Source organism: Monodelphis domestica, chromosome 2 (genome assembly GCF_027887165.1).
Source record: "Monodelphis domestica isolate mMonDom1 chromosome 2, mMonDom1.pri, whole genome shotgun sequence".
NCBI lineage: Eukaryota > Metazoa > Chordata > Mammalia > Didelphimorphia > Didelphidae > Monodelphis > Monodelphis domestica.
In genome coordinates, this window is record NC_077228.1 from 450,980,854 (window position 1) to 451,001,898 (window position 21,045).

At 35.0% G+C, this 21,045-nt stretch overlaps 1 protein-coding gene across 2 annotated transcripts in view; it reads right to left on the reverse strand.

The window, feature by feature from the left end:
* Positions 1 to 2,295: 2,295 nt before the first annotated feature.
* Positions 2,296 to 21,045, reverse strand: part of RNASET2 (ribonuclease T2) — a 112,467-nt gene continuing 93,717 nt past the window's right edge. For both annotated transcript variants that reach the window (XM_056819015.1, XM_056819016.1), the window contains exons 7-10: positions 15,839 to 15,952; positions 10,947 to 10,992; positions 7,053 to 7,127; positions 2,296 to 2,814 (exon numbers count right to left, since the gene is read on the reverse strand). In XM_056819015.1, the coding sequence (XP_056674993.1) occupies positions 2,614 to 2,814; positions 7,053 to 7,127; positions 10,947 to 10,992; positions 15,839 to 15,952 (436 nt within the window). In that variant the 3' untranslated portion in view covers positions 2,296 to 2,613. The remainder of the gene's footprint in view (positions 2,815 to 7,052; positions 7,128 to 10,946; positions 10,993 to 15,838; positions 15,953 to 21,045) is intronic.

Consider the following 21,045-nt stretch of genomic DNA (forward strand, 5'->3'; position numbering starts at 1 on the left):
TTAACCCCCATTGCCTTGCCCTTACCACTCTTCTGCTGTGGAACCAATACATATCATTGATTCTAAGGTAGAAAGTAAGAGTTAAAATAAACAAACAAATAAATAGGGCAATCAAATACTAGTCTAAACCTTCAACCAATAGAATCAAGGCTTCCGGGTAGGGAATTTTTTTCACCCTTTCATTTTTTGCTTGCTTCCCCTATTCTTTGACATGTGTTTGTAAAAATGAGCAGGACAGACTCTAAATCTGAATTTATTATGATTCATCCTATAGGAAAACCAGTATGAAATAAGATATGTTCTGATGAAGATTGCTAAAATTTGAAAGGCTATAGAATCAACAATAACCTACCAAAATTCACAGGCAGCATAAATAAAACCAAGACACAAGATTACAAGGGTTGCCTTTCAGGATTCTGAAAGTTAATAAGCTTAAAAAACAACAACAACTTTAAAACATCAACATAATTTAGTACTTTAGGGAGGCAGCTAGTGGATAAACTGCCAGGCTTGGAGTCAGATTCCTCTTCCTAAATTCAAATCTGGTCTCAAATACTTAATAGCTGTGTGACCCTAGGCAAGTTACTTAACCCTTTTTGCCTCAATTTCTTCATCTGTAAAATGAGCTGGAGGAGAAAATGGCAAACCACCAGTCTTTACCAAGAAAACCCCAAATGGGGCAATAAAGGGATGGACCCAACTGAAACAACAATTCATTTAGTCCTCTGTATGATTATCTCAAGTAGGTGGTCCATATCACAAAACCTCTCTAAATGTAAAAAGATTAATGAGGGCAGAGAATTCAGGAAGGACACATCAGTGTAAAAGTAATAAACCATGGAAAGCAGTCAGCTTCACAGATCATTAGAAATCCCCATTTTAAAAAATGAAATCATCACCAAGTGGGTACAGGTTCTCACACAGTTATCTATTTGTAGCCTGGAGTGTTTTGGATCATTAACAAGAACATTATGTTATTGTGAAACCAAATAAAAATGAGGTATAACAATTCCTGTTGAATACAGGATCCAAAATGATAAAAGCACAGCTTTTTGGAACTATATTTTTGTCACAATATTTTACCCAACTTGTCAACAAGCCCAAGTCCTACATGGTACCTAAGCACCATCAGAGAGGTAAAAAGTCACCTTAATTAATGACTAACCTGAATTGTTTACTTTTCCAATAACACAACCTTTAAAAATCACAAACTAAAATAACATGACGTGTGTGTTCCCTTTTCCTTTGGCAAAAAAGACTTGTTTTTGTTTTTTGTTGGCATCTATATTAATTCTGAGTGGAGAAAGAAGATAAAAAATCTGCAACCTCAGCATTCTTTTCTTCTGCAAGGAGAACTGGTGAGAATATTGCTATGACAAGAGGAACAGGGAAAGTGAACAGATTTTGAAGTATATTATTTGCTCTTTGGTGTAAGCCACTCACTTAATAATGACCAGAAAATAGTCCTATAAGTCACCATCTTATCTGAGAAACCATCCTGGGTGGCTACTCTCCTATGAAGACTGAACAATTTGCTATGTACAATGTGGTCCTTCTAACATGCCTGATGTAAGGATAATTTTAGGGTTGTGACCCTAAATAAAAAAAATCTAAATTAATTTTGGACACCAGGGAATATCCCAAATAAAATACCCAAGTCAGCTTGGAAATTTATGGTGGTTTAATTAATATAGAGGGAAGGAATTAAGGAGAAAGGAGAGGGGAAAGGTATAGGATTTCTCCCACCTGGCCTATGCCAGGGAGAGTTCAAAGTCCTTCACCACAAGGTCTTTGAAGATTAGAGGCTTTCTCTAAGAGGACAGTGTTTGGAAGGTAAAGGAGAAAGGAATCAGCCTAAACTCCGAGAGAGCTCAGTTAAGATGCCTCACCTGAACTAGGCTACTCAACTTCTTCCAGAATAGTATCAAGGAAAACTCATCGCCAAACCAGATAATAGCTGCCGCCATGCCAAGATGCCAAAACACTCAGCATGCTAACGCCAGCCACCTCTCCGCCATCCAAGAGGCCGGAGAGAGGAAGTGATGTGAAATACATAGGCGGTTTTTACATCACTTTCCTGCATCTCCATGTACCAATGGTAGCTTAAACTTGACTTAGGACAGCCCAGGGGTCTGTCAGTTGTTTCTGAATTGTCTTTTGCTAGCACATGTCTGTCATAAGCCATCCTCCTAAATACTAAATCCTTAAGTATGGGTGTAGACATTCCTGTTTTTATTAGACTAAGTAGAGTGGAGTAATCTAAAGTTCACAGTGGGCAAGAAAAGAGACTCCATATGACTAAAGGTCCCATTTATTCTGGGAGGAAAACACTCTACATTAACTGACCAAATTATCACATAGCAAATATAAACATAATTTGCTAAGACTTTTATAAACCCTTTTTTGTTTCTAAACCATTCTTCTTGTTAAGAAAGCAAACACAAACTTTGTATACTTTATCTTTTTAAAAAGTAGCTTTTCAGATTTGTGATATATTCTTTCTTCTCTATTTCCTTTGTAACACACTAGGAATGTGAACTAAATTTAAAACATAAACATGTATTTGGTTGGACTGTTTTGTCACAGTATATTTATTTCTAATCCTCCAAATTATCAAAGGTGGGTCTTTTCTGGAGGGGGATAGAAAACTGGGCCATCTTTACAGACATAGAGTCCAAGACTCATGGGAGTCTCATCAGTCAACAATGCATCTTGCAGGAAGGGAGCATATACCTTTGGGTCAGTACAATTTATCAACTGTAGATCTTTGGTGAAACAGAATTCAATTTGACCAAGTATTTGTATTTCTTCTTCCTAGAAATTAAAAAAGACATTGTTTTGAGAAAAAACAACCTTGTTTTTGTCCCCCCCCCAAAAAAATCATATGACATCATGAGAATCAACATGGTTTAGTGGAGAGGGCACTGGACCTGGAATTAGAAAGCTCTTGCTTTAAATCCTACTTTTTAACACTTATTAGCTGTGTGATTCTTTGTGGTTGTACAACAGCTCTTACAGTTTGAAATCTGTGACCCTATGAAAGAATGTTAGGACTGGAAGAAGCCTTAAAGATTATCTAGTTCTATCATCACTTGATTTTCAAGGTGAGGAAATAGAAGCCAAGGGTTAATCAATTCGCAATCATTAATAATCTCTTAATTGCCAAATCCAATGACCTTTTCTCAATCCTCATTCCTCCTAACCTCTCTGCAGCTGAATACTGATAATCACCCTCTTTACTATGATAAGCTTAAATTTTTTTTTTTAATTTAAGTATTTTTCCATGGTTACATGATTCATGTTCTTTCCTTCCCCTTTTCCCTCCCCACTACCAGAGTCGACAAGCAATTCCACTGGGTTATATATGTATTATATGATAACCTTTTCTCTCTAGGTTTTTGGGACAACCACTCTCCCTTGGTTCTCCCTGCTTGATCTCCTTTATCGGATCCTTTACCATTCCATCCTGGACTCTATTTTCTCCTCCCTCTAGACCTTCTTCACTTGGTGATCTTAGCAGCTCCCTGGGATTTAATTATTATCTACAGGCTGATGATTCCAGATCTACCTATCTGCTCAAACTCTGCTGACCTCTAGTCTCTCATCCAACTTGTCTTTCTGACATCTCAAACTGGATATTCACTAGTCATCTTATAAACTCAGTATGTTCAAAATAAAACTCATTATTTCCCCCCCTAAATCTTCCCTCTGTCCTATCAATTACCAGAGAGGGCAGCATCATTTCCTAAGTCCTCAGGTTCACAACCTAAGAGTCATCCCCACCATATCCAAAATGATGCCAAAGACTTTATTTCACCTCTGCAACATCTTTGGAACAGGTATTTATCACTTCATGCTTGGACCAATATTGGGTTTGCCTGCCTCAAGCCTCTTCCCACTCCAATTCATCCTTTATTCAGCTACCGAAGTGATTTCCCAAAAGTGTAGGTCTGACCATGTTAGCTCCCTACTCAATAAACTCCGGGAGCTCCCTATTGCCTCCAGGATCTGATTGGCAGTGAAAGCCCTTCATAACCTTTTCAGTCTACTCTCTTCCATTGACACTGGCCTTCTTGCTGCTCCATGAACAACACTATCTCTTCATTTCTGGGCGTTTTCTCTAGCTGTTCCCATGCCTAGGATTCTCTCCTCATCAATACCTATTGACTTCTCTGGCTTCCTTCTAAATAAAATCCCCTCTTCTATAGGAAACCTTTCCCAATCCAATGTATTTCTAGTACCTTCCCTCTTTTAATTACAGGTAATTCCTGCTTTATTTAAATTATGCAAATTCAACTGTATATGTAAAGAATTCTGAAAGATATCCACACACTAAAAAAAAACTTTACATTAACTTTACTATACAATACAATTCTTTCTTCAGTCTTCCCCACTCCTAGGAACGTCTTGGCCTCCCAATTCCCATCAAAACAAAACAAAACAAAAAATCAACTTAAAAAAACCAAACGTCTCTAAGTGAAAGCAGAAGTGGCAGCAGGGACTTAAGAGAGAGACTGTAGAAGGATCTACTTACATAAAGCATGGACTGTCTGTATTTCCTGTTTTTTATCATACATAGTGTATTTATACAAATTTATTTGCTTGTTAACTCTCCTATTAGATTGTGAGTAACCTAAGGACAGAATTGTCTTCTGTTACTCCTTGTCTCCCCACTTAACCCAGAGCCTGGCAAATAGTAAACATTTAGTAAATGTTTACTGACTGACTTACTACAAATAATTCAGTTATTTGGTAGCAGAGCAAATCTATATCTCCCTAATGACAAATTCTTTCTTTCTTTACTAATTTGGTTAGAGAATGTAAGGATCATGCAGTGAAGTCCCATCCTGATGCTTCCTAAATTATAACCGCAAAGAACTTGGGTAAGGCCTGTATCAAACTGGAGGAATGTTTATGGACATATTGTCTGTCCTTCAAGGCCCGCCCTTGGTAAGTGGAATGAGGCTTAACACCAGAAGGCTGGCTATCAGCTATTGGTTTTGAGGTAAAATACTAAAGTTAAAGCACCAAAGCATATTTTGAATTATGTTATTGAGAAATTTTAAATATTTTTGGTGCATTAAAATCTTATCACAAAAGAGTAAAGTTTGTATACACAAAAAAATACATTTACACTCATTCACTCATGCATAATTTTTTTTTCTTGGACCATCTGGCCAAATAAGCCCTTTGTGAACTATTTACCACTTAAACTAATTGGGAAATCAAAGTTCCAGTTCAATGCCATAAAATAATTATGGGGAAGAAAAGGTATTAAATTCACTATCAAAGCACTCCATTCTAAAATAAAAAGCTTTTAAAAATCAAACACGAAAGCACTTATTTTACTTATTTCATACAATAATTTTTTTTAGCAAATCATATCTACTAAAGAGCTTCTCTTTATTTTATCACAAATGTTTTTTTTTTTTACTTACAAGAACTCTTATTTGTCTCCAAAAGAAGTAAGTCATTTTAGCATCTAAAATGATTATCTGAGGTAATATACAGAATCCTAGCTAGGATGGGGAATTAGGTTTCCCAACCTAGGATTGGTTTGCTGAATTTAGGCAGAATTGGGAAGAGACACAACAAAACTTACTTAGTGCCTAGTTGGGGATGAGGAGGTGGGCAAGACAAAATTGTAAGCTCCCTCCCAGATGTTTGGGGGGAGCTCTTTCTCTACTCTGTCCTTGCCCTCTTTACACCCTGAGTAGGAATAGTCTTGTGCTGACTCTTCAGTTAAGAAAACCTTTTTTTGGCACACTTGTCTCAGGTACAACTTGTGGTTCACGTTCCCAAGTCTAAAAATTCCTAGCTCTATATACAATTCTATATAGTACATCTAAAAGTATCTCTATATTTTTATCAATATATCAAATATATATCTGTATATCCACATACACAGTACATATATATATATATCTATGTGATATCTATATCTATATCTATATCTATATATATCTATCTATATATATCTATATATATATATATATAGTACAGTAAAAAATAATGCTAGACCAAGAATCGGGAGAGATTCTAATTCTATTTTGATTCTGACTTAATCAGTGAGACCTTGAACTTAATTTTTTCCAAGTCTGTTTCCTTAGCAATAAAATAGGGATAATTATATTTGCCCCTCCTTCCAAAAGTAATAACATATATGAAATTATTTTTTAAATTGTAAAAATATAGAACTGCATGGAAACTGTTGCTACATGTGTTTTAAGTAATTATTGCCATTAAAAATGGAGGACTTTGTTTCCTTAAGCTATTATTTATTGTCATAATAAAAAACATAGGTTTTCATAAAAAATTTTGCATTTTAAAAATTCAGTCACTTGAACTAAAATGGGAAAATCTACTAGAATATTTAAGTGAGAAGCATATGGAGGGAAATTAAGGCGATATAAACACAAAAAGATATCAATAAAATTAGTTTTTAAAACAAATTTGTTAAGGTTTAGGGTAAGTATCTAGTGTTATTTATATAAAATATTCTCTTACTTCAGTTCCTATAAAAAAAATTGTTACCACAGATGAGAAGGCACATATAACTTACAAGCACGGCAAAACTGAAAGCTATAACTATGGGGGAAAAAAGCACAAATTAACATTTATCGATTGTTTCTTTTAAACCTCTAAACAAAGACTTAATAGTTAAAATTAAAAGCATTTAAAAACTATAAGTGACTTCTAATGACTTTGGACTTGACTCCTGAACAGTACTGATTCCAGCTCCCCTTTAAAAATCTCTGATTCCAGCTCCCCTTTAAAGAGTTATATATCCTTTAGAATGGTAGAAGAGACTAATGGAATTTTCCACAAGCATCCTGGAGAAGAGAAATTATATAAAACACACAAACACACACACACACACACACACACACACACACACACACACACACCAGGTTCTTGAGAATTTTAGTGACAACTACGCTAAAGAAAATAGGGCTAACATTCTTTAGTCTCTTTAGGAGTGCTAGTTCAATGAAAGACTTGACTTGGTTTTCCATAGAGATGAAGAGAAGAAAAAATAAAATATAATCTACCTCTTCTGGTGGCAGGCACTGCAATTTTGGTTCTACTCCATATACGCTTACAAGGGCATTCTTAATGTCTTCAATCTGAAATTAAATAAATTAATGAATATCAATTTCTTAAGAGTTTAATGTTCCTATTGACATTCTTTTGATTTGGATCCATTAGGCTCTGAATGTCTTAATGTATATCCATGAGATACACATACAATTGTAAAAAGCAGGAGAGATGGTTCTTCCATTGTTATTCATCCTTCATTATTGAAGAGTACCAATGGCAGAGTAATATCTTGATTTGCTCAAGAACTGGATTTAAGCAAGGCAGAGTCCAGGGGTAAGACCTTCATCTCAAACCAATTACAGTTTATTAAAGTATTACCATGTGTAAAACAAAACAAAACAAATAAACAAAATTGTGCTTTGTGTTGGCTTTACAGAAAAAGAAAATAAACTAGTTTCTGTGATCAGGAAATTTACATTGTTCTAAGGAGAGAATGGCATACACATAGCACCAGCTTCAACAGATTCTCCCATACAGCATAAATGCTATTATTGTATCTTTAAGAAGAAACAGACTATTTCTTGGAGTGAGTTTTAATTGTCTATGAGGAATCTATAAGGAGACTCTTACTCTAGAGCAGTGCTGTCAAACTCAAATAATAAAGAGGTCCTTAAGAGGTAGCTAGGTGGCTCAATGGATAAAGATTCAGGCCTCCAAGAGAAGTCCTGGGCCCAAACCTGGTCTCAGCTACTTCCTAGCTATGTGACCTTGGCCAAGTCACTCAATCCCAATTTGCCTATCCCTTACTGTTCTTCTGCCTGGGAATCAATACTCAATATTGAGTCTAAGGGTCTAAGGGAAAAAAAAGCAAAGAGAAACAGGCCCCTAAACTATCCATAAGGATACCTGTGGGTGAGATATTGAGTTAGAAAACTACAAAAAGATATTATCTGTGTTTTATTGTATTTTTATTTGTTATCTATTTCCTATTTACATTTTAAACTGGTTCCTGCTATATAGCTGGCAGTGTTGTGGCTTGAAGGCTACATATTTGTCATCTTTCCTCTAAGGAGTTAATTGTGTGATGTTTGAAGAGAGGATACAGAAGAAAGAATAAGAGAACTTATTTCCTGAAAAAAATAGGGTCAGCCTTTATTTTATAAAGAAAACTAAAGAGAATTCTTCTTTTTTTTTTTTGGCTTTGTATAATCTGACTATTTGGAAAACTATAAAATTTGTTCTCAGAAAGAGTCATATTCTAAATGGAGTTGAAATGTATAATATTTGATCCTACAAAATTCAGCTAGGACAAAAAGTAGAAAAGAGGGTATTATTTTGATGGGAGAGGCCACCAAGTAATTGATCCAAAATGCAAAGGGAAAAGAAAAACAAGACATTAATCCATGGTCTAGAATAGAAACTGAAGGACCCAGAACACTGAGTCCCCTATCCACTCTACCAAAGACTGGCATATAATAAGCTCAAATTGCATGTTTCCTTCCTTCCTTTGTTTGTTCCTTCCTTTCTTCCTTCTGAAGAGAATTCTTAAGATGAGACTTCAACTGGTATCCTGGAAGAGCTGAATGCTGAGACTATGCTTCCAGAATTAAGACATAAACAGTTGTGACAATAAAAGGTGACCTTAGCTATGTCCTTCCTACCAGGTGATATTCCAATTATTTACATGTATATAATTATATATCTATATAATTATAATATATATATTATCTATATAATATATATATATTTATATATATGTAATAACGTATAATTATATATATTTTTAAATTATTACACCATCAATAAGTTACTAGCAGAGCTAGTAACTGATGTTTACTTAAATCTGAGATGGAGATTTCATTCTGCTATCAGTGATATACACATATCCCATCCATGATATACATATATTTCATTTCTGCTACTGTCTACATCCCCTTGATCAAGTCAAATTCCTGGGCCTGTTTCCTTTACTATAAAATATAAATAAAAACCACAAAATTTTAAATAAATAAATAAATGAAAATTTCTCTCTCTATATAAATAAAATATTTGGGTTTGACTAGAGGGTCTTTGAATCCTTTTCTGGCTCTGCAGCTATGATCCTAAGATGCCTCACACATCCATTAATCATCAAGTCTCCTCAATTCTGTGTCCATCCCCTCTCTATTGTTGTAAGGAAGTAACATTAGCTCTTTGCTGCAAAGCAGGAGATCCTACAGGACAGAAGCAGGGCCACGATTTCTAAGCTCTGAAGAAGTCCGTTTCTGGCAGGCAGTTGGCCTCTCTGGAGAAGACAGGGGTGTTGGTGGAGTTGCTCTCTGGAGAAGGAGACTTTTAAGCTGCCAGGAGACTGGCACTTTCCTTCAAACAAGTTTTCATCTTCTGGAAGTGGTAGAGAGAGTGGTTAACACTCCACACAGGTGGACTGTGAGTGAAGCCATTTCTCCCCTTCCTGATCCTGTGTGCTGCTGATTTCTACTAGGACTTCTGCCTGACCCAAGAGGACATCAGTCTGTGAGACTTCCTTTGGCACTTTGTTCCTGTACCTACAAGCTCTCCCCTAATCTTAAGTAGTAATTAAAGAGTTAATATATTATTATATTATATTATATAATCATATAATATAATATATTAATATATAAAGAGTTAATATAATAATAATAATAAAGGATAGTTATAGAAAGTAGTTAGTAGGGTTTAGTACTCTGACTTTGGAGGTTAAGATCAGATCTTTCCAATTCCCTTCCCTTCCTTCCCTTAGCTTAAATAAACAGGTATTTAGTTATATTTATTTATCTATGTGCTTCTTACTCTATATACTGCTTCACTATTCATACAACCTCCACAACACAAAGTCAAGCCCTCACCACCTCTCGATAGCCTCTAATTGAGTTCCCTGATGAAGTATCTCTTTTTTTTTCCTAACTGATCTTCCACTTAGTTAATATAATCTTGCTTATAAACTCTCCTGGCTGCTTATTACCTTTAGAATCTAATACAAACTCCTCTTTCTGATTCCATCATCTAGATCAGTGTCTGACATACAGGTGTTTAATACGTGCTTATCAATTAAGTAGCTGATATCAATCCTGTCAAGATTTGTTATTTAATCTGTTTGCATCAGTTTCTTTATCAGTAAAATGTGTATCATAATAACACCCACCTTCCAGATTTATTGTAGGGATCAAATGAGATTATAATTTCAAAGTGCTTAGCACAATGCCTGGCATATAGTAAACCCTACATAATTGTTAGCTATGATGATGATGATGATGATGATGTCCAGATGACAGGTTCTGGACACAAGTGCAAATCATAATGGAAAGCCTTGTAAGGATCATAATCAGCAGTAATCAGATAGAATTGTTTAAAGGACAATTATACTTCCTTTCTTTTTCATGGGCACTAAGTGTAAAATGAAATCCTTCCAGTAGAAAGTAAGAAGGACCTGTTTCCCATTTTGCATCCCTAGCACCTAGCATGATGTCTTGCACATAGAAGGCACTTGCTAATGACTTGTTGGATTATACTGGAGTGGAGCAGATTGGGTCATGGTTATAAATTGGAATGCAACCACCAGAAACAAAGCCAAAAGATCTGACTCATTTCACAAAGCTAAATAACTGTCAAGAGTCTATCCATCTAAGCCAATGAAACCCTAGGAGTTAAATGTTTGTAATCACTAAATCATTTAAACAGTCTTGATTTTGTATTCAGCATCCACTGGAAAAAAAAACACTCAGAATGAAAATTTGCATATGAACACAGAAGGAGATGAAAGAAGGTTTGAGTTGAACAGCTCAGAAAACATAGTTCTTGCCTGGTTAAGGCTGAGATGGTTTTTAAGGCTGTTGGTCTTCTTATTTGATATAGTTAAATATGAAACTTAAAAGTAAGATACGTACTTGGTAGTATGAAATTTCTGGCTCTATCCCCAACTTCAGGAGTATACTAAAATTTAAAAAACAGAGAAACAAACAATGGTATTATGCATTTTAAAAATATATTTTCTTTTCATTTGTTTATAAGATATACAAATAAACAAGTCAAAAAGAGATCATAGGAATTAGGATTGGAAGATATATTAAATAGAGATCATCTAATCCAAGACATTTTACAGTTTAGGAAACTGAAACCTGGACCCATGGAATGGGTTTTCTGAGGTCACCAAAGTACCAAGTAGCTGCGCCCTGAGGTATGTCTAGGATACAGCCTCTGACTTGGGATCTAGTGTTTGAAATCCATTAGATGGTGAGCTCCTCAAGGGCAAGGATTGTGTTTGCCTTTCTATATCCCTACTGCTTAGCACATAGCAATTAATTAATGCGTTAAAAATAAATTAATAAAGCAAAAAAATTAATGTGTTTATTGATTTAACAATACACAAAGAGATGTTCTTAAAGGGATTGCTTTTTTTAAATTACTTTTGGAAGTCAAACCTCTGAAGCTGCAGGAGAAAAAAATGATTTAAGATTTAAGACAACCTCAATTTGATCCTTGAAGTACCTTCATTCTTGAAATATTTCAAAGCACCAAGTTTTAGCCTGTTCTAAAAAATCTTATTAAAACACCATATAATTAATTTCTTCACTGAACTCTGGGGGTAGTCAACCATGGACGACTCTTTCATTGATTCTCAGATTATCATCCCAAAGAAAATAATGTGCACTTTTTCAATGAAGCCTTCTGTGACTACTCCAGCCTGGAGTGATCACTTTAAAACCTCTCCCATGAATTCTTAGTATCTGTATCACTCATTTGACACTCACCTTGTGTTGCCTTGCCCATTTAGTTCACTCTGTATATATATATATATATATATATATATATCAATCAGGTTCTCTGAGATTAAAAGTTATTTCAGGGAAGAGGACTATGTGTTACATTTTGTGGTTTCCCCCCACAACTAATAAAATTTATCAAATGAATGAAGACTGCACAAGAATACTCTAGATGCAGTCTAATCAAGTTATTTACCAAGAAGCAAATATTAATACTTGTTTTTCCTTCCTTCTTCCTTTCCTTCTTTCTTCCCTCACTTCTCACCACTCAGAATTTGTGACTTCAAGTGTTTCCCCAGTTTCAGCCTCCTTACTGTCTGGAATTATAGGCAGGTGCTACCGTATTCCACCTCCACCTAACCCCAAGAGCTTTATTTTCTATATCAAAATCATTTCTGGTAGTAAGTCACTCTGAGACAAGAAGGACAGTAAGGCAGTGGAAAGAATGATGGAGTTAAAGTCTAAAGATGTAGGTTTGAATCTTGCCTTTACAACTTACTTAGCTATGTTAACTTTGGTAAATCCCTTCCTCTTTCTCTGGGTCTTATTTTCTTTCCTTATCCACCTTCATTGTAAAATGAAGAGGCTATATTTGAGTGGGATAATGGTTAGAGATTTGGGCATGGAAGGTGGGAAGAGCTGGGTTCATGCTTGCCTCTGACATTCATCAGTTGTGTGACCAGGGAATACTCGAGCTCCCATATATTCAATTTCCTCTTCTGTGAAATGAGGGGGATTGAACTCCATAACCTATTTATATCCTTCCACAATGAAATCTATATTATTATCTAATGGATTCAGAGTTAGGGTGCTTCTCTAATCACCTAACATATATACAATGAATTAGAGCCCATAAAATATGAAAAATATAGCCAGGTTTTTCTCTCTTGTACCTTCTTGTTAGAAATGTCACTTTATAACAGGGTTACATCTGCAAGGGCTAAAAACACAGTTGTGCTCGGTTACCCTAATGGCCCTTTATTAAAGCTATAAACGTGGAAGAAGGCACTATTCTTTGTCAGCACTGGATACAGTCTACTCTAAGGTAAACTGAGGCTCTCAGACACTTGATCTGTTCTCTGCCTGTCTTCACCTCAGTTTTGGATGCAGGAGGACATGTAAATGCAGAAGAAGATGGTCTATCCTCTTGATTTCAATGAAATCAGATAAAAATCAATATTATCTCCTTGACCTTTGTCCATAGCCATCAGATTTGCTGGACACTCAGCATGTGGGAGTGGCTCCTTGGCCTCTGATCCCTCTGCTGTCTTGGCATCATTTCTAGGCCAGACATGGATACAGGGTTCTTAGTTCCTTTCATTATAAACTGCTTTTATCATCGAGAAATGATATTTTAAATAGTTGAGAGAAGACTGTGGTTTCCGAGCCATTGTTAGGCTATTTGTAATTCATACAGCTTGTCTTAGTCACAGCAATTCTCTGACAAATGAGAATAATATGAAGTAATCTTTTGCCAATCAACCATATTTAACTTATGTGATTCAAATCTGTTTAAATGATGAATAAACTTGCATCAGATCTCTAAGCATGTGTTCCAATCCCTTGCCAGATAAAAGCATCTATAAATGAATATTTCATCCAATTCCATACAGATGGATATTCCATTTAAACTTAATCAAAAGCCATGTAACAGCTGGGATTCACACTGATAGAGGTGACTATACTTGTTAGAATATAAAGGAAGCAGGGTGCCTTTTATGGTAGGTGAGTGATTACATAAAAGACAAACCAGGGAAATAAGCATCTAAAAAATTCATCAATCCATAGGGATGTTTTGAGGTCTCCCCTTTGCTCCAAAAAACACACAGTAGAATAAAAATAAATAAAATTAAAATATACATTCTGCACCAAACATAAGTTGCTATTTATGCTACATGAAGGTGGTTACTTATGAGGTTGATATCATGGGATCCCAATTATTTTATAAGATTATTAAGAGTAAGAAATTGTTCTCTATTTTATTTTTATTCTCCTGATACAGGATAAAAGGTTAAGGCATTGGTCATCTAGTCCAACCCCTCTCATCATTAACAAATGAAGAAATTGAGGCTTAGAAAGATTAAATGATTTGCCCTAAATCACACAAGAAATAAATAGTAAAGCTGGGATTCCAGCATTCTTTGACTATTTCAAATCCAGAGCTCTTCCTTCTTTACTGGGGTGGGAAGAATGATTCAGGGAAGGAGAGAAGGAAGGAAGGAAGGAAACACACACTTATTAAGCTCCTACTATGTGTCAGTCAATGTGGTAATAAGTGCTTTACAAATATTATTTCATTTAGTACTTTCAAAGTCTCTGGGATGTACGTGCCATTAATATCTCCAATTTTATAGTTGAGGAAACTGAAGTATATGGAATTTAAGTGACTTGCCCAGGGTCACACAGATAGCTACCACAAGTGTAAGGTCACCTCTGAACTGAGTTCTATCTGACTTTTGCTGATGATACTGACCACAGTGGCCACTCAATATGTACTGACTGTGGCATTATTTAGCTAAATATAAAAAAAAGTATAGAAATATTTTTCAAGGAAGTAAATTACATAATAAAGTAACTATAATAAATTCAGGCAAGAACAATATACATTTTGGTAAAATTTATGATAAAATAAGCACTTTCTTTACTACCACAACTCCCCAAATTTGAATATCCAGACATATTCACTTGGTTGGAAGACCTTCATTCTCCTGGAAGGGAAGGGAATAGATTGGGGAAACAATGTCTACCCCTTCTTGTTCTTGAGCTTGCAACAAGGGGAGGTAAAGGTGTAAAACAGATGTGTTATTAGCATTACAATGTGAGACACAGTTTCCAGGAGAAATAAGGTTATAAATGACATTTAGAAAAAAAATTTAATAATTTAGCTACCCTTGAAGGTTTTCTGGGCTGAAATCCTCAGTATCCCTGATTACATTATTTATTTCCATTGGAAAATGTACTTAAGAGTTCCAAATTTCCAATTTATAAACATTCTTTTAGATGCAACCATTTCATTAGATGAAGCCAGCCTGTATTGAGTCCTTATTCTGGGAAGCTAAAGCTACTTTGCATAAATTACTTCTAATACTTCTTATACAAAGTATGATTTCAAATACTGCTGTGCCTGTTTTGAGAGGAGACAAGTGCAGTACAGGGACATGGCACTGGCAGGTTAGAGATGAGAAAAGAGATAAAGCATCTTCACTGCTAGTCTAATACTTTATTCGTGATCCTCTGATTCCTCCTTTGAAACATCCGTCCTTCAAAGGATTCACTAAATACAGCTTGGTAGTTTTTGAGATGAAAAGATGGAAAATTACTTGAGTCCTAGTAGCCTTGTAGAAGATGAATAAAGGCTAAATGTTACCCTCCTGGGGTCCTACATGAGAAATATTGCTTTAATACTCTACAGGAAAATAATATACATTTTTCACCATTTACCCAAGGACAAGAGGTACTTCAGCATCACCAAATTAAAAAAATATATGTAGAAGTCAAAAACTGATTCATCTTTCCTTTTCTTGCACATCATTACTGCAAAATTTATATTTTTTAGAAGTTTTTGTTTAGGTTTCAGAGGCACACAGTATTGACCATATTTTGTTTTACTCATTTCCAGAGCCATCAAAACAGTGATAAAACTTCAAGCCCAAATTCCCAGAAATGCAAAGAATATAGAACAAAGGATGAATGCCTAAGGAGATTCTGGAAATCTGGTTGAAAATATACTTGAATGGGTGATAAAGGGAAGAGGAGACTCAAATCCCCGTTTCTTTGGTTTGATTTCTTTGTGTCACTTGACTTAAGGGATTCATTCCCAAATCACTCAAAAAACTAGGCATATGACAAGAGGAGTCATACAAAACAGGAACAGAAAACATCATCTTGCTTTTGATTTATAGAGTACATCAATTACCAAGAGAGGCAACACAACAAAAGGTAATCGGGTTTCAGCAAGAAACAATCTATAGCTATTAAAGGCAACAACACAGAAATAATATGAAGAGAGAACATACCTATTGAGGTCAATATCTTTATAAAACTCCAGACATTTACTGAAGTATTTTTTTTGAGAATTTAGAGAGTCCAACTGGGCTGCACAGGTTCCATGTTTCTCCCACTCATGCTTCCTGTAAGAAACAAAGACAAATTAAAGAGTACTAAAAAGTCCCTGAACAGAAAATTGGAACAGACACACGATGAAAACATTTATATTTTGTTTCTACTTTAATTCATTTCATCTTACTGCTCTTTCAGACAGGTTATTTCTCCAGCAAAGCAAGAGATCAGAGTACTCACAACATGTACAATTTTGAAGTCCCCCAAAGCACAGGCATATAAGCTACTTGGGATAACATTCAATAGCCCCATAGAATGCTTTCTTTTCTCTTCTCTCCTTTCATTGCTAATCAGTTCCAATTCATTTTTACGATTACAGCCTGCTTAATTTACAACAGACTAAGGGTGAGAAACATGAAAAATGCCATTGTTCCAACACCCACATATTCACCAGGAGATGTGAGTCGTGTGTTCTCATGCAGATAGCTAGTACTTTATATTCAGGGCATTTTACAGAGACAGTAAGGATAGACAGTCATTTCTCAGCAACTAGGCATGAATAGATAATATAACTAATCCAATCCCTAAGAAAATTTAGTCTTACTTTCTCTTCCTCATAGATCACTCATCATAAACATGTTCATGATAATTCAAAAGAAGAGACAATCCACCCACCTATTCTCTAAAGTGTCTTCAAACTAGCAGTAATTTTTCTTCAAGAAAAACTTGATTCAACATTTTAAGTCATGAGCTTTGGCATGTCATAAAAAGCATAGGATATTAACTTTATTCACTTCCATAAGAAGAGAAAATAGAATTTATTGAGTCACCCAAGAATTAAATTAAAATTAACAAGCATTTATTAAGTACCTACTATTTATTATTTTTGTGTTTAATGCTTTATAAAAATTAACTTATTTAATCCTCACCAAAAAAAACTTAGAAAAGGAGTACTATTATCCTCATTTTACAGATGAGGAAACCAAGACAGACAGCAATTAAGTGATTTGCCCAGAGTGACACAGTTAACAAATGTTTGAGGTTGGATTTGATTTCTTGTCTTCCTGAACCCAAGTCCAGAGCTTTATCCACTGCACCACTGAGCTGCCTCAAGACATTCATGCCCAAGAAGGATAAATGAATGCAAATGAATAATGAATCAGTTCATTTAAAATTATTTGGCTACATCCTGTAATAAGGGGAATTCTGCAATTATTAATTCTATCTTCATAGTACCTGATCAATTCTCAACCTTTTGCAATCATTCCCATCTCTCTTCTGAAACCACTTTTCCCATGGTCAACCAATGATGTCATTGCAAATCCAGTATCTTCTAGAGCTTCTAGTAGCCTTCGTCGTGAATGTCTCTTCCTTCTTGGTATTTCTCCCACTGGTTCCAAGATATTGTTCTCTCCTGCCTCTCCTCCTTTGCTCTCTCTCTTTTTTTTTTATTAAAACCCTTACCTTCCGTCTTGGAGTCAATACTGTGTATTGGCTCCAAGGCAGAAGAGTGGTAAGGGCTAGGCAATGGGGGTCAAGTGACTTGCCCAGGGTCACACAGCTAGGAAGTGGCTGAGGCCAGATTTGAACCTAGGACCTCCCGTCTCTAGGCCTGGTTCTCAATCCACTGAGCTACCCAGCTGCCCCCTGCTCTCTTTACTGAATCTTCTTCCTTCTAACATTCCCTAAATGTAGGTGCTTTCTCAAATTTGTCTGGATCTTTTCTTCCTCCTATACCCTCTCTTTTGATAGTCTACATAACAATTATATGAATTGTTTAGGGAAAAGAAAAATAAACTTACTGACATATAATTAATACAGAAATTTTTTAATACCTTCAAAAGTGTTTATTTTCCCCTCTTACTGAAACCACTTGTTTTACATGATTTTGTATTAAATTCACAAGATTTCAAAATATTGCTAAAAAAAGGCTTTAAAAAAAGATAAAAGAGGGGGCAGCTGGGTAGCTCAGTGGATTGAGAGCCAGGCCTAGAGATGGGAAGTCCTAGGTTCAAATCTGGCCTCAGACACTTCCCAGCTGTGTGACCCTGGGCAAGTCACTTGACCCCCATTGCCTAGCCCTTACCACTCTTCTGCCTTGGAGTCAATACACAGTACTGACTCCAAGACGGAAGGTAAGGGTTTAAAAAAAAAAAGATAAAAGAGGTAAAAGAGTATATGTGTGTATATAAACTATAACATCTATACACATGTAAGGGAATATGCCTATATATAAATGTGTATGTGTGTGTATGTGCACACAACATATCCATATCTGAAGTTAGATACTATAAGAGAATAGTCACAGAAAAAAGAAAGAGGGAGGATAACATCAAGGAGGAAATAGTCATAATTAAAACAAACTTCCTGAACCTGAAGGAATAATTTGAAAGAACAAAAGAAAAGAACTGGAAACCAAGGAGGTGTCAATCAATTAGGGATATTATATACCAGTAATTGTGGTATATTAATATAATGGGATATAACTGTGACATAAGAAACTGATGAAAGAGAAGATTTCAAATCAAAGATGAAATAGTAGATGCCATAGGGAGAGACTGAACTGCCTCTACAAATAGAGGTGGGAGAGATGCAATATTTTGTGTAAAAAACAAAGTCAGTTTTTCATGTTTGGCTCAACAATCAAAATTTATCTGGCTCTGCAAAAGCTTCAAGCCTCACCATAAATTCTAATTTGAAGTAAACAGAACACGCATGAGATACTGTTGCCTTGGGTTTTATTCAACATCACACCATGAAGTAACCACAATAAAAGTCTAAAATAAAAATGAATTCATGGTTGGAGCTAATCCAAAGTGACCCATTTTGCTACATTTGCCATTGGTTTTAAGAATTCCTTTAACCCTAAAGAGAAAATGTCACTTTGAAGGACGGGTAAAAGAAAAGATGTGTAGCTAGATCACGTAACATAAAGCAGTTTCCATAGCAGCTCACAGAATCAAAAGATGTTAGCAATAGATGGCACCTTAGACAGCATCTAATCCACTGTTTTACAAAGACTGCAAATAAATCTGTTTACAAGGATTGTTGGAGGACTTGCAGTCACAAGAACATGTCTGCATCCCACCTCTGACACTTTTAACAGTGTGGCCGAAGGCTAGTCACTTGAGCTTCAGTTTCTTAATCTATAAAATTGGGATAATAACTAGTCAGGGTGAGCACAGAAATTGCTTTCCAGTATTTATTATATTTGTTATTAGTAAATGAGAACATGTTAAACTCTTTGCAAACCCTAAAATATTAGAAGCTCTTGTTATTGTTATAATTATGTGTGAGTGCATGAATATCTCAAAATCATTTAAGATTTCATAACTAATTTCTGCTAGTCTTATTAAATAGCAAAGAGGAAATGGCTACATAAATTGCAGTATGTAAATATAAATGGATATTATTTTTTTAATAGGTAGCACAGTGGATAGAGCACCAGACCTGGAGTTGAGAAAACCTGAGTTTAAATCTAGCCTCAGACACTTTCTAGCCATATGACTCTAGGCAAATCACTTAATCCCAACTGCTTTTCTGTCTTAGTAATTAATACTAATATAGGTGGTAAGTGTTTTAAAATAATAGATTGATGACTACAGAGAAGTCAAGAAAGACTGATATGAGTTTCACAAAGTGAAATAAGAAAGACCAAGAAAATAATATTAACAGTTACTATAACAATGTAAAAGGAAAGAACAAAAAGCTTGGATTATTAACTTTCTAAGACTCAATAGTAGATTGCAGTTTCTTATGTTTTTGTTTTTTCTTGTGTTAAGTGGAAGAATTAAATCTGAAAATATGCCTCAAAATGACTAATTCTGTCCCCCAAAGTCTTACTTTGGGGTTTCTTAAGTGTTGTAAGGCCAAAGGCATAATTTTGTGAACTCGACCCTGTAAAACTTTTACCGCATTGGGAAATATTTTCCTACTTCATTTCATTTGACTTTACTGAATCTCTTTACAGCTCTCTCTTGTTCAAATTATATCATATTATTAAAAGTCAAAAGAATAAAAAATTAATGTTAAGAATGATAAAGAATAGACTGGGCCCAAAATAAAAGATATGAGAAGATACCTACTTATCTCCCCCCACTTTTTTTCAGAGGTATGAGGGAGAAGGGGTCAAAGGGTGTGGAACATGGCATATCATGTTATTTTTTTTCAATATTTTGATCAACTTTGTTGAATTATTTTCTTACATCAATTTAAATAAAATTTCTAAAAAGTATTAATTTGAGTTGGGTCTCTGAAAGGATTAGGGAGAGAAGAATATGGGAAATTTAGAGGATGTAGAAATTTTAAAAACGACTTGTCCATAACTTCATCAGTTCAAAGAACATTTGCTAAATACCAATTGTGAGGCTCTATCCTAAATAGACAAGAACTTTTTAGACAGAGTAGGGGTACTCTAGACCTATGATTTGATTAGTGAAGATACAAAGACAAAAATAAAATAGTTGCTTCAAGAAGCCTAATTCTATATAATCTTATTTTTATTTTATAAAAATTAACTGTCACGTGAAATGGAAAATGAAAAAACAAAATCTTTCCAAATGGAAATATTAGTTTCCTGATTAGCTGTCCCTGTACTGAAGAACTGACAGTCTAAATACATTTCTTAACATTCTTAAAAATAAAGATGTCTTTTGAACAAAAGATAGCTTTTTTTCTCAGTAAAGTCAAATGAAATTAAGTAGGAAAATATTTCACAGCAGAATATTTTTCTTGCAAGGTAACTTTTACATAATTATGTCCCCTGCCAGTAATAACAAGAAATCCAAATTGTAAGACTTTGATGGACAGATTACTAATTTTCAGGTAGATCTTCAGATTTACTTCTTTTACTCAGTACCAGAAAAAAACAAAATATAAGAAAGCTGTAACTTACTAAATGAATCTTAATATTAAGAGTCATTTTGAACTTTTTACAAAACGCTACTCTGAATCATATATTTTTATTAACCATAACAGGGTCTACCATGGTGCTTAGAACATAGTACTGATTGATCGATTAATAGTTGTATTATCAGTTAATATCACACTAGTCTCTCAACTAAACAGCATAATTAGTTAATCATTTAAGTAGTATCTTATTCTTCCTGACTCACTTGGGTTTTTTTTGGTAAAGACACTGATATTGTTTGTCATTTTCTTCTCC